The sequence below is a fragment of the Naegleria lovaniensis genome (genome assembly GCF_003324165.1).
Source record: "Naegleria lovaniensis strain ATCC 30569 chromosome Unknown tig023, whole genome shotgun sequence".
NCBI lineage: Eukaryota > Heterolobosea > Eutetramitea > Acrasida > Naegleriidae > Naegleria > Naegleria lovaniensis.
In genome coordinates, this window is record NW_025407845.1 from 618,697 (window position 1) to 633,483 (window position 14,787).

Below are 14,787 nucleotides of genomic sequence, written 5' to 3' on the forward strand. Positions count from 1 at the left end.
ATTGCAACCCTGACTTATCTTAGGACCTTTGAATCTTTGAGAAAGGAGATATTTGGTAGGACAACCCTGAGTTTAAACCGAGAAGGGGTAAGGTTTTATTTCTCCCTCTCTACCTAAACGAATTTCGCCACACCAATCTTCAGGTAGTTGATGATCAGCATACCGTTCACATGCTTCCATGTACTTTCGGCATATGGAAACCATACACTTGTTTTGACTCTGCTTAATGAGTTGCGTTGCTGCTGAAAAACATTCTCGAAAATTCCTCTCTCGAAACAAGTCCAAAACTTGGGTGAGTTCAGAACGCTCTTTCAACCAAGACTCCTCTGTCTTGGAACTCTTTTTTTTGACGTCATACAAATTTCTTGCTTTGGAATTATGATGAGGTAAAATAAATTGTCCAAGAAGGGTCAAGTGTACATGATCATTTGTTGCAGTGGATGAAATGAATGGGATCACACTTTCGGTGACAATAATTTGAGTGTTAAACACTCGTGTAAGAGATTCACAAGCTGCAGCAATGTATGTTGTATCAGAAATGATTGTAGCATCTATTCGATCTTCATATCCGACTGTTCCAATGTTGACTGTGCCATTGGAAATTCCAACTCCAATTTTGATATTGCAAATATTATTCTTGTTGAATTTTTCGAGATTTGAAATTATTTCTAGAGCAGCCATGACGGCTGAATTGGGATCAGGAAATAAGGCCATGATTGCATCACCTTTAGAAAGTAATGTTTCATGTTTCAATATAAAAATCAAGGGTTATCGAGTTAATCACCATAAATGTTGTTAAAATTGTCAATATTCAAGCTTGTTCGATAAAATGTCTACAAACCTAGATATCTATAGATAAATCCTTCGTGTTTTGAAACTGGTGGAGCTAACTGTTAGATGTTTAAAGTAAGATACCCATTAAGTTACAATGTTCAAATCAAATTCATGCTTACCTCCAATAATAATCTGTTGACAAAATGAAATCCTTCTTTCGGTAGCAACTGTTCAATTATTTCTGTGAATCCAAATATATCTGCAAAAAGAATGGTCATTTCTTTTGTCACAGCATCACCTGGTTGTACTTTGGTAACGTGTGTTTTTCCTATCATCTTTAAAAATTCAGACGGCAAGAAGCGAGTAAAAGAGTTGTTAATGGAACTGAAAATTGTTGCGTTATCAATGCTGACAGAGATGATTAGATTGGCCATAGTCACGTTTTCCACAGAGAAACCACTTGCATTTTCGCTATTTTCTAAATAAATGCATCCAATTGAACTACGTTCTCTTATTACGGGAACGCATAAAGCAGAGAAAATTGTTTTCTGGTTCTTTTCAAAATAAGGTTCAGTTTTGTCTTCCTTTGGATAGAGTTGTTCTGTTTTAGTTCGTAAAGTTCTGTAAGCCATTGTTACAGGTATTGGCAATTCCAGTGTTGAGTCTATTGCTCTTCCTTCGTAGATGGTCATTATTGGTGAAATATTTGTATTCTCTACATCAATACTGTCCTGTTTGTTTGTAGTTAATTCTGCATCTAAATACAGAATAGAATTTCTTTTTAACATCAAGCAGCACCGCTTGGCTTCAGTATGTTCCCTAATTAAAGGTAAAATCGAAGTAAATATTTCTTTCAGATCTAGATCACTATTTTCTTCAATTACGCTCTTGTTATAAGGTGACAGCAAGCAGTGTGGTTTTGATAGATCAATAAAACTATCTTGTGACGAGATGTTGCTAGATGGTTGTTTAGACAATTCTAACTGATTCTCGTAGAGACTCTTCTCGTATGCTTCAATTTGTTGTCTATAATTCGTCCACAAGTAGTCAGCAAATATAATAATTCCCATTTCATTAAATTGAGCATAAGCATGAGAGAAATATCGTCCGCTCACACTATCGTCCATTTCAAGCTCATGGTACAGGACACCAATTTTCCAATAAGCTAATTTTTGAATGAGTAAATTCCGTTCTTGAATTGCTAGCTTGAGACATCTGTTATAGGTGGAAATAATTGTAGCTGTGTTTTTCGTTCCAAATCGTCGAAAATCAACGAGTAAACGTTCAGCTAACAGTAATTGATGCCAACATTGAAATATCAATGGATTTGTGTGTGAAACCTTTTCAATGGTTTGCAATGAATACTCTATTAGCTTGTCACATCTATCAACTAGTGAGGGAGCTGTTGCACTTTTCAGCAAATAAGTTTCATATTCACAAGCAGTTAGCCCATTAAACAACGCATTGAGCCATTCATTGTTCAATCCAGCTGTATTATATCTTAATTCGTATGTCTTCTCAAAGCATTGAAATGCCTCTTCAACGCTTCGTTGAAAGTACAATGAAATACCCTTGAACATGAAGTGATAGTAACTGTAAAAGGGCTGACTGAAAACATCTGTCAAGTAGGGAGGTTCAAAGCGTTCATGTTCACCACACAACACTTGTTTCATTTCTAACTGCGCAAGGGCTGTATCTGCTAGACCAAAATTTCCCATATGCTTCAATGTTTCTATGACTTTGTTGCTTAAACTAATAGCGGTTTTCATATCGCCATTCGCATCAAAAAAATGATGATATGTATATTGTCCAATGGTAAATACTCCTATATCTTTGTTATTGCTTTTCATGGTCACTAAAAAAGCCTCTTCAGCCATATTCCATACTTCCAACGAATTCACAGGAAGAATAAAAAAGCTCAAAAGTCGTAATAACAAACATGCAGCCAAATGTTTCTGATTCTTGTATTTGGTTCTTGCAAGTTCTACTCCTCCTTCCACGAAAATATGCATGTGTGGATATAATTCAAATGTGCACCAAAACCAACCTAATGCACAAAGAACAAAAGGTGCATATTCACAAAGCCCGTGCTGAAGAATGATTTCACTGCAAACAAGAATGATGATCATGTAAATATAGTTGCTGTTGGCGCTTTGCATGCAATAGACACCTGGACTACTCATGGCTAGAATGTTAATGAAATTGATCTTTTCCAAATCATTCAGATCAGGCAAGTTCATAATATCTTGTTTAGATGTAAAGCGATTCAACAAAGTGTTTTTCAAGTAATCCATCTTAGTTTTCATAAATAATTTCAGTTGTTCAACATCGGTTTGAAATGTTAGAAATTTTAGTTCGTCCTTCGATGGAAAAATATGGCTCTGAAGTATTTCAAAAACCTTTTCAAACTGCCCTAGTGACACGTATGCCATTTGAGCATGATAGCATGCTTGATAAAGGTGATGCTTCGTTTTTGATCTTTCAATGGCAGAGTTGAAAATTGAAATGGCAGAGTCAATGTTTGAAGAGTATTCGCAATTTCCTTGTGCAATCAGTAAATCAAAAGCAATATTGTATAAGAAAGAGTCTTCTTCCCAAATATTAGTGTTTTCACAGAGTAACAACTCGCGTGCAATATTGACAAAGGTTCTGGCCTGTTCAATAGCGCCTAAATTGATGGCCTTTTTTGCAGCCATAGTATTCAAGTTGAGAAGAAGTCTTCTAGTTTTTCTGTTTTCAAAAATAGTAGAATCATGAGCTCGGTAGTTCAAGTGAACGGCGATACTTGAGAGAGCCTTGTATTCAGGAGTGAGAATAAATCTCGAATAGGTATCGTTGATGTTTAAAATAAGCTCCAAGTTTACACTATGGGCAAAGTCAGAAACTTGTTTCAGTAATTCATCTGAGAGAGTTGATGCATGATTGTTTTTGTGAGCTGTCAATTCTTTTCTAACTTTTTCAAACTTTTCTCTTGCTTGTGAAGAAAAATTAATCTCAAATCGAGAACTGGATGAAAAGTGACTCTCATTCCATTCTTCTATTTCTTCACAAATCTTTTTAAATAAATCGTGGCTACTGTCTGTGCTTTTCAATAACTCTCTAAAATTCTCAACCTTGGTCCACATGATCACATTCTCCAATGAGAATTCCAATTTGCAAAATTGCTCAAAAACTTTTTTAGTGCTTGGATTCTTCAAAAGTTTTGTTACAGCATCCTGTTCGCTCTCTACTACGGAATCGGTGGTCGAAGATTTGTTTCTTGCTGATAAATTCTTGGAATTCTTAATGAACGATCCAATAAATACCAATCCACCAAAGGCAATGATAAATCCTGCTTCAAATAATGTTTGAAAAACTAAATTAAATGCAAGTTTGAGAGTGAGGTTATCGTTGGTAAATGGTGAAGACGAGGTTGAAGTATCTGTGCTCGTTGTTGAATTAGTCTCGGCAAGAACGGAAAATCCTAAACCATAAGCAATAATGAAGAGTGCAATGGAAACGAAAAATATAACAGCTTCTAATCTGAAAAATAATCTGTCATTGGTTAAAAAGAAATGTTGCATTCTTCGAAGGAACGATGAATTTGAGTAAAATTTCCAATTCACTTGAACGCCTTTTGCACCCGTTTTAGGGAATGATTTTGTCACACCTTGTACGAAATGCTCCAATTTTGATGAGCCTGATTGTTGTTGAGTTTTGTTGTTGTTACCGTGGTCACTTGACATGATGAACTTGCCCACATTTTTCATTTCATTCGATATTTGTTTGTACTTGACCTCCATATAAATATCAAACAAATAAATTCCAATTAAGCATGTGGTCATAACCATGACAAATACAAAGAAGGATACACTCATAATCCATGAAAAAGTGGTCGATGTAATGACACTTGTTCTTGCCAGAGAAACAAAAATTACAAAATAGCCAATCACACATAAGCTGATGACACAGTTGGAAAGAATCATAAACTTCTTGTTGGAAATGAATTTCACAATTGGTGATAATTGTTTTAAGGAAAGTTGTCTCTCATTGAGCATGCTCATAATTTCATACATGTATCTAAACAAAATGTATCTAATGTGGTTTAACACGAAATTCCAAATTGCCAAAGAAATCAAAGTAACCACAACCAATGCAGACACATCTCTGAAAATATTGACAGCGTCGTAACTAATGGAAGCTCCATTATTAATGCTGAGCGTGATCGATTCTGAAACAATATTGGAAAAGGCATTTTCAATGAGTAGAGCAATCAGTGAAAGGTATGGGAATATCCATCGACTCTTAATAGGTTGTTTGGTGAAAGCTTTGACATTTGACATGATGACCAATCCTACAAGGATGATCAGAATGCAAATGATAAATATGGACGAGATGATAATTTGTGCAATTAATTGTGGGTCAGAGGAGAAGGTTGAGCGTGTATCTTGTGAAAATTCAATAAATGAAGTGAATTTGGTTGTGTGGTCGCATTCACATCTAATGTAATAGGTTGATAGCTGGAGTGTTACACATCCATTTGATTTCCAAGCGTTCACTGTTTCATTCCAATACATGCATATAAAATTATATTTGAGGTTAGATGATTTCGTAAATTGCTCAATTCGAGAAATCATTGACGTGTTGAGAGTGGGAAAAAGTATTTGAATGGGTTGAGGCAAATCTGTGAGAGCTGTAATCAATCCATTTTGTAAATATTCTACTGAAATGATTGGGGCTATGGAAACTCGAATCAATGGCATAGATGAGTTATTAGTTAGAGTGGAGTTCAGTGTGATGTTTTGTGAAATGATTTGAATGGTATTTGACAAGTCCTGTAAAGTATCTGTTATAATAGTTGTTGTGGTAGAATTGAATTCTAATTGTACAGTTTGGCTGGGTACAATCTTTGAGCTATACAAATATTTGACACTTCCCAAAGAGAGTTTCTTTCCCGATTTCGCAGTCTCAGAAATTAATGAGTTGGGAGTGAAAATAATGATGCTTCCATTGAGAGTCAGGAATGGGTTGCTTGTTTGGTTTGTCAAATCTGGCAATATCACTACCTCAAAAGCTTCATTGTTCAATATATGACTGTCTGTCGTGTTAGCTGTCAATGCTGTCACTGAAATCATATTTTCAATTACTGAGCTATACTTGTTATTTGTATAAGATCTCAATGCAGTCATGCAATTTGAAATAATACCCAATACATCCTTGACTGTGTCAACCATATTACTTATCGATTGAACTTCAGAATTGGAAGATTGATTCTTCGAAAGAGAAACCATAATTTTTGAATAATCACTAATGGAATCGGTAATTCCTCCAACGCTCATTTGTGATAATTCTTCTTTAAATGAAGAAACAGATTTAAATGAATTGACCAATGACTTGGTATCATGCAATGTTGAAGTATTGGGATTCATGGCACAAAGAGCCATCGTGAGTGAGTCCAATAGTTTTTGTTTGTGCGAACTCAATGCATATAATAAGGAATTTGTAGAAGCTTGTTCCAAATCTGTCAATGATAATTTGCTTAACGTATCAAAGGATGTAAATTCATTATATGATTGGATGATCATTTTGTTGACGGACCATGGATTTATAGTATTTGCAACGGGAAAAGAATTCAACGTTTTTACATCGACTCTGGCAGTGTAATTGGCGACCGCAGTGAATACTGGTAACACAATTTCAAATCTCGTTGTAAATGGAATGACATTCAGAGAGGGTGTTTTGATTTTATCTGTCATTGGAATTTTCGCATAGTCGTCTTGGTAATATATTTGATATTCAAAGGCCGCTGTTAAAGGCATCAGCCAATTATTCACTTTCACAGAGAGTTTTGGCTTTCCTGAAGTGTCATTCACATACGTTGTGGATGGTACAAATGAAACTTCAAGTGATGGATCGGCCTTGACTCTTTCACACCACAACACAAATCCCACAACAAGGAAAAGAAGTAGAAGAGTATTTGTTATGGGTGTTCTTGTGATTCTATGACGCGTCGGCCGCGTGATGTGTGGTTGGTGGTGGTTGCTTTGTGTCATTCTTGTGGGAAGGTTCAACAATTTTTTCGGTTGTGAGAATGAAAATCGAAGGTGCTTCCCAAAAATTGTGGATGTGTGAGATGACTTTGTCAAAGGAGTGTTGCACGGAGCACTGCTTCTTTTTCAATCTGTGATTGTATTTGGTCTGTCATTAGTAATCCCAGTGTGGGTTTCGTTATCGTCACACTGAGAATAGCGTCCGAGGGGCGAAACTGAATTTCTTGGTAAAAAAATTATTTGACCCTCTGAAAACAAGACTGGGACTGAACAATTAACTGTTTCATCATAAATTCCATTGTTATTGTTGAAACACACTACTCTCAATTCTTCAAAATAGTTTGGATGACAATGATTGAAAAGGAGCTCCATAATCATGCTCGGAGTTGGAAATGTTTGTAGCTGGTCAAATTTTTGACCTGGAAAGTCCAGGTTCAGGAAGGTTAAAAATTTTGACCGGGAATATATTTGGTCAAATGTATACAAACGGACAGCAAGGGCCAAATCGATTTTCCTTAATGGTATGATGTGCCTTAATCAACGTGCCTTCGCAAAAAACAGCGGCAAACAGTGGGCGTTGAAAAAAACTTCATCATCATCAGTAAATTATTTTCGCTTCATCTTTGGATTATGGATCATCGGCAACTCATCAGCAATGCTGTCTGATTGGAACTGTTACCTCCATCTTTATTGCACTAAAATTCCTCAATTCTTCACTGAGTTTTTGCGAAGCTTTCAAACCAAGAAATTTCTCCATTAACAGTAACCCGATCTAGTCCGAACTCGATGAATACTAGAGAACCATATTGCAAGCTGTGCTGTTAGGATGGGCTCTTTGAAAGTTCCTTATCATGGTTTCGGTCGCGTTGATCTTCTTCTTATTGGGATGAAGCGGTTTGGATAGAAATTTGTTCTTGGCTGCTCCGAATATGAAGGAAACAGGATCGAAATCTGAAAATGCTTCCATACGTGCTCATCAACCTCGGTAATGTGTGCACCAAATTTCGTGGTGTGATTCGAAGGAAAAGTCCATCATCGTTGTTACTCTTTAGTATCCTGTATTTTTCCTAAGCCAATTAAGGCCACGTAAAATCTTGGCTCGTACTTCACAGACTCTGCTACAACTTGATATAATTGTTGTCCTTATAATATCAACATCATTATCATTGAGTAATCTCATCTATTCATTCCGGTATTTCGACGGAGAGAGATGGGTAACAAGGGTCATCATATTCGTGGTATTTTCTATAACCACAACACATTTATCAATATATTGATATAAATTTCAAACTTCTTAAGCTGTGGCGGTGTATTGGTTGTAGACGATAAGATACAATTATGTTACATCATCGAGAGCCTTAATGTTTTCGCCCAAGAACAAAGCGAAGCCATATTCTTTCCTCCTCTTTGGTTTGATGATCACAAAAATAATCAACCCATCTGTACCGTAATGTAGTGTTTGGAAGAGATCATCGGAAGCCCTTATTCCCGAAATCGTGTTTCATCTGAAACTTGCCGGTCAAATTTTTGACCTTAAATTTTGACCTGGCAAAACAGTTGAAAATTTGACCGGCTACAATGTTGATTCCGAGCATGAATATGTAGCCACATCATGATGATTACAAAGAAAGTATTTTTGAGTGTTTCAAAAGTCAGTATATTGTGATACAACAAGTCGGCTTGTTGTATCAATATAGGAACTGAGATCCTTGACCCAGAATAAGCATCGATTGTTGTAATACAACGGGTGGATCATGTGTTTTTCATGAATAGAGTCAATTCTGATTTTAGAAGAAACGAACTTTCCAAACACAGGTTAAATTATTTTTCAATAACAAAAAGTATCTTTTTTTGGAGGAAAAATCGAAACATCAAAAAGGATGAATTACCATGATTTTTGAACCATTAAGGAATTGTTCTATATTTGAACATTGGGTGGAAAACATTTAAATGTTATGAAATCAAAGGTTTTCAAAATCAACAATTTAAAATTCAACAACGATTAAGCCAGAATGCCTAACAACAAAGGTACACTTTTGCAATTTTACCCTCAAGATATTTGTGTTTCCAAGGACAATCCAACTATTCTTGCTAAGGTTGAAAAGTGTCGTGTCCCTCAAACAATCAATGATGGCCCAAAGACAAAGAGATGACTACACTCGGACCAAATAGAGAAAAAGTTGAAATTGCAAAGATTGGTGGTTTAGAACTTTTTTCTAATGAATTTGATATGTTACACACTTTCACAGTAGCCAAATTGACTGCTAATATGTGGAGAGATACACTCGAGTCATTGAAAAATACATTTCCTAATGATCAGCAGTTGAGAGTGGCGGCTGAGTATTGGGACAAGTTGCCACATGGTGTTCTCGAAATTAGTCCACATGGTATGGTAGACAGAAACGCTTACTACCAACGTCTTCGTACTGGATGTCAACTCAAGTTTGGTTATTTCAAAAGCGAGAAAGGAGAATCGATTTATACTTGTCGTACACCTGATATTGTTGCTCATGAAACTGGTCACTATTCACTCGATCGTTTGCGTCCCACATTTATGCAGTCGAAAAAGACACAAACACGTGGCCTTCATGAAGCATTTGGAGATATATCTGCACTAAGCTTTGTGTTTGCAGATGATGCAATGGCCAACGCTTTGATTAATTCCACCGATGGTAACCTTCACTCGTCAGAAAACTTTGCTGCAAAGCTTGCAGAACAATTTGGTATTTCATTAGGAATGCATGGCTATCTTCGTAATGCGGATGCTGATTATAAACTTTCTGAGGTCGAAGATGAAGAACATGCAATATCAGAAGTTTTTACTGGAGCGTATTATGACGCACTTGTGAGGGCTTTTAATGATGCTACTGACAAATATCCATATTACAATTATTCGAATTTGTTGCAGGCAGTTAGCGAATATGCTCGCGGTCTCTTTTTGCATGCAATTGTGACTGTAGGTGAGCAACAACCAGAGTTTGTTGACATTGCCAATCGTCTTAGCGAGATTATTGATCAACATGAACAAAAGGCACCTGCAAGAGTTGCATATCTAAAGTCTTTGGATTGGAAAGTGTATTTTGCAGAGGAATTTCAGCGACGTGAGGTCAGCGTACCTGCCAATCTACTACAGCATGTTCCTAAAGAAAAGATGACAAAGACTAGCATGATCCAACAGAGATCTAAGGAACAGAAAGAGAATTTGAAATCAGTATGTAGTGGTCCCCTTATATCCGATCAATAGCTGTTGTAAAAAGCAACCATAAAACACCAAATTGTGAGTACATGCAAATCCAAATAATGTCATCTGCATTGATAAGTACAGCATCAACACGTTTTAAAATTCAATACTTTACATACCCGATTGAATCTAAACAATGTTTGCAATTCTTAACGATTTACAGCAACCGTTCATCGAAGGTCAACCGAATGCAAGCTTGTAAGGGTTGTTCATACTTAAATGGATGAATTCAGCCTTAGGCGGTTTCCAATTACAGGTTTTCTCCTCCGTACGGAGCAACAAAAGTTATTTTTAAACAACCGGAACGGAAACGTATCTCGGAGCCGGAGTCACTTACCTTCCGATTCAAGCAAAAGCAACACAAATATCTCTTGCATGGGTATATCCTATCAAAAAAAACAAATCTACACACTATTCACACACAACCATGTTGAACAAACTACTCTTCACACTGTTGCTTGTGACTATTTTGACCCTCTCAATTCAAGCAAAGGAACCATTTACCTTGCTCCCCGAATCAGAAATGCAACGACTCTTCACCCAATTCAGCAGACAACATGTTAAATTATATGGTACCTCAGAAATCCACGAAAGACGATACCAAATCTTCAAAGCCAACGTTGAAAAGGCAAGATTTGAGAATTACATTACTGGTCGAGAGAATTTGGGAATTACCAGATTTTCAGATCTCACTCCAGAAGAATTCAAGAGTATGTTCTTGATGAAGACTAAAACGCCTCGGGAAGCAAGAGAAATTCTGATTGGAAAGAAACAACCCTCTCCAGCAACCGCCAAGGTGACCATTAAACAATTACAGGAAGCTCCAAAGGCCTTCGATTGGAGAGAACACCAAGCTGTAACTCCAGTGAAGGATCAAGGATCTTGTGGAAGTTGTTGGACATTCTCCACCACAGGTAACATTGAAGGAATGTATGCTGCCAAAACAGGAAAACTCGTTAGTTTGTCAGAACAACAATTGGTGGACTGTGACCACAATTGCGTCGTGTGGGAAGGTGAAAAGACATGCAACAGTGGTTGCAATGGTGGATTAATGTGGAGTAGTTTCGAATTCATTATCAAGACCGGTGGTTTGGTCACTGAGGATTCTTACCCTTATGAAGCTGTTAATGGAAGATGTCGATTCAATGTTTCGAATGCAGTTGTGAAAATTTCCAACTGGACCTTTGTTTCCACTCATGAAGATGAAATGTCTGCTTGGTTGGCAAACAACGGTCCAATTGCAGTTGCAATCAATGCTGATTATCTTCAATACTATCGAAAGGGAATTCTTAATCCATCGAGATGTGATCCAGAGGAATTGAATCATGGTGTCTTGATTGTTGGTTATGGTGAAGAAAAGGCAGCCAATGGTAAAATTGAACAATATTGGATTGTGAAAAACTCATGGTCCACTTCTTGGGGAGAGAAGGGATATTTCCGTCTCTTGAAAGGAAAGGGAGTTTGTGGAATTAATCAAGTCCCATCCACTGCCCTTATTTAAAGTGGAGTTATATTCATAACACTATAATGTGAGAATGATTATAAATATATGCTTTTTGGAAACTATTCACATTTTGTTGCATCTTCATGTACAATTCTGATTCAATACAAAAAGTTAGCTACCTCAAACTCGTTTTGCAAAATCAGAATTTTTTAGCTGATCCCACGATTCCAAAAAACCTCCTCTACATAAAGCAGACAATTTCTCATTTCTTATAGAATAAGTCACATCTAGCCCTGATTGAAGTAGACAGAAAATGCGTATGATTCAGAATTTCTTGCCAACAAGTCAATACAATCTATGGAAATTATAAAATCGCATCTCTCCTGATTTTGTTTGTTACCAACGTCAAAAAAGCCTTATTAATAATCGTCTGTGGTGGTAAGGAGTGTTTTTCCCTTATTTTGCTCTAACATGAAATGGAGGAGACACGCTTCATTATACGCATGGTTAGAATTGAAGAAAAATCTTTCAAAGACCTTCTTTTGTTCTGAGGTGAGTTTCAATCTCACTTTCTTTGTTCTCACAAAATAATTGTCTTCGTTTGAGATTGAGAAGGAGGTGTATAATTGTTTAAGCAATTTCTCAACGGGGTCTTCAGCTTTTTCCTTTGATTCCGCAGTAATAGATGAACTTACTTCATTCTCAGCAGTCGTGGATGAACTTACTCCGTTCTCCACAGTGGTGGATGAACATGCTTCATTGGATGAAGATGTTTCAAGAGAAGAATGGTTGGATGAACGATCCATTTCATTCGCAAGCGTTGTTAAAGACTCCTCTAACCCAGACACTTCCTTGAATTTCTGAACAAGCTTCTTCTTTTCTGATCCAAATTGTGTCTGTTGAACGAGCAGACCGTCCTTCTAAATTTGGAATTTTCACACTTACATGGCGTCTTTTTCGATTTTTCTGTTTTGCTCAACACATTTTCTACCAATTCTTTCTTGCTCGGAGGTGGTTCTGTGGATGGACATCGTTGGCCAAAACGGTTTTCTTAACTCCTTTGAATCAGTGATTATATAATACCGAAGTGACAAGTAATTCTTAGATTTATTGTTCAAACATTCAGTGTTGAACGCAACAATTGTGGTCTACATTGCCGCAAGTCACTTTTGGGTTTAGGTTAAACCAGTTATGAATAAAGTTTTGCCAGATCTTGCATGTGTTTCAAGAACATTGGTAAGGTAGAATTTCGGGAGCAGTGAACAATACTACTACATCCAAAGATGCTATTAATACAAGTACAAGCACAGGGTTTGGATTCCTCTCAGTAGGATTTTTAGAAAGATTCAATATAACAATATATAATTTGTTTTTAATATCAATTAGTCCCACGCAGAGAGGAAGGAGGTATTAAGCGAAAGATTTCTTGTTGTTATAGTGGATATCGAGATAACCCCTATTTTTGTACTAAAAAATCAGGTCCTGTGGTGGTTGACTATCCTCTAAAATTATCGTTGAATGATCAAAACTTGAATATTTCCATCAATTAAGATATAAGGAAGTAAGGCGCTGCTGTTTCGTTCGAGTTGAATGTGAAAATAGTTAAATATTTTGTGCGTCCAAGTAGGTGATATGTTACTCTTGAAGTTGGTCATAATTTAAACATGGACGAGCAAAAGTCGGTATTCCCTCGAAATTGGATACCGTTAACGTTGATTGAAGAGTCCTTTTCTTGATATGTTGGCCTTGAACAGCTTCCATGATTGATCTCCAAAGTATTGTTGCTGTGAACCACTCTCAAATAAAGGGTTTGGTTTTACAGCCACTCTTGTTTGTTGATGTATAAGATGAAGTATTACAGATTGAAACTTCTTTCTCCACAATGTTTAGGGGATCGATGTCCTCTATGTCTTGGAATTGTTATCTTTTACATCTGTGAAGTAGTTATCGAGAAATATCAACTTGAAAAAATGTTTAGGTTTTGGACAATCTAAAAATATCATTAGACTTGATTTAGAGGCAAGATGGCCAACGCAAGCGCATCATTTATTGAATAAATTTATTGATATCGGCTCGGAGAGACGATAACAATACATATTGCTATTTGGAATATCATCATTACGTTTCTATTGCAATAAATTATTGTGATGGCCGTCAGGATATCACAATTGATTGTAAAATTACGAAAACACACAATATTCGTGGCTCGGAAAAAGAGAAATCGCAACGCTAAACCAGCATCATCTTCAAACGATACATCATCCACCTCAACAACAGCACTCAAAAACAACTGAAATGGTGGTTACGGATGTAGACTGTTTCATTCACTTGCAAAGTGCTGTCAGGCAGCTGCAACGTATTTATTGAAGTGAAGAAGCCTAGGGACAACTGGTTGCACCAACTGTGTTGATCGTTGTTGAAGACGCTCACAGGTGTTTTTCCCTCTGTCATTTATCATAAAGCACATCAAAAAAATACAACAACAACTACACTCATTCAAATGACATTATCATTCTTCGGAATTGATCAAACAGTCTATTTGTAACTGGATAACAGCTCTCATATGATGTATCCATCATGAATGATCTTTGACATAATGACAACATGATCATCATTTGAGTTTCCATCCATGATTATTTCATTGATTTGAAGTCATTTCAATTTTCGGAACTCATTATTTCTCAACGGAAGAAGAAATAATCCGATACGAATCTTTTGTTTCTTTGGAGATTGACTGATTCAGTTTTTCGATAAACCAGTGATTTCTATGTTGTATAATATATTGTGTAGAGTATTTCTATGACAATTGATGATGGTTATGATCATTATTGGTGGAGTATCATGATGAATGTTGTGGTGGTGTGACACCATGTCCTTCCGAGAGTGAGTGTGTCATGAACACTATATATCAACATGTTCGTCATGATGAGTATGACACATCCATGTTGGTTGTACTCACTGAATCATCAATTTATGGAAATGGTGTCTCACTCTTTCAATTCATTTTTCTTTTTCACGTGATATTACGATGCTGAATAATTTTAAGAATATCACAGTGACTTTATATGATAGTATATAGTGTGATATTGTTATTTTGAAATTTGTGGAATTTATCTATATGAATTGATTTTGTTATGAGGCACATGAGATGTGTGGAAAATGATTATTAATTAATTTTTGAAGAGTTGTCAGGAGAGTGATGCAGATAGTTTTTTATGGTAGATGAGATGGTGTACAACACATTGATATTAATTGTTGTATTTGTTTATGTCTAGAATGTTTATTGTTGAGCACCTGAG

At 36.4% G+C, this 14,787-nt stretch overlaps 4 protein-coding genes across 4 annotated transcripts; 2 read left to right on the top strand and 2 right to left on the bottom strand.

Moving 5' to 3' along the window:
- Nucleotides 1-72: 72 nt before the first annotated feature.
- C9374_005335 (uncharacterized protein) lies at nucleotides 73-6,806 on the bottom strand (the record flags this gene model as incomplete). The annotated part of the gene is made up of 3 exons (XM_044695074.1): nucleotides 73-725; nucleotides 842-890; nucleotides 954-6,806. 3 exons carry the CDS (start codon nucleotides 6,804-6,806, stop codon nucleotides 73-75), a joined length of 6,555 nt encoding a protein of 2,184 aa, XP_044548434.1.
- A 2,146-nt stretch (nucleotides 6,807-8,952) lies between these two features.
- C9374_005336 (uncharacterized protein) lies at nucleotides 8,953-10,047 on the top strand (the record flags this gene model as incomplete). Its single annotated transcript, XM_044695075.1, has 1 exon — nucleotides 8,953-10,047. One exon carries the CDS (start codon nucleotides 8,953-8,955, stop codon nucleotides 10,045-10,047), a length of 1,095 nt encoding a protein of 364 aa, XP_044548435.1.
- Nucleotides 10,048-10,471: 424 nt separating this feature from the next.
- C9374_005337 (uncharacterized protein) lies at nucleotides 10,472-11,545 on the top strand (the record flags this gene model as incomplete). The annotated part of the gene is made up of 1 exon (XM_044695076.1): nucleotides 10,472-11,545. The coding sequence occupies one exon, from the start codon at nucleotides 10,472-10,474 to the stop codon at nucleotides 11,543-11,545; it is 1,074 nt and encodes a 357-aa protein (XP_044548436.1).
- Nucleotides 11,546-11,907: 362 nt separating this feature from the next.
- C9374_005338 (uncharacterized protein) lies at nucleotides 11,908-12,294 on the bottom strand (the record flags this gene model as incomplete). Its single annotated transcript, XM_044695077.1, has 1 exon — nucleotides 11,908-12,294. One exon carries the CDS (start codon nucleotides 12,292-12,294, stop codon nucleotides 11,908-11,910), a length of 387 nt encoding a protein of 128 aa, XP_044548437.1.
- Between the last annotated feature and the right edge of the window lie 2,493 nt (nucleotides 12,295-14,787).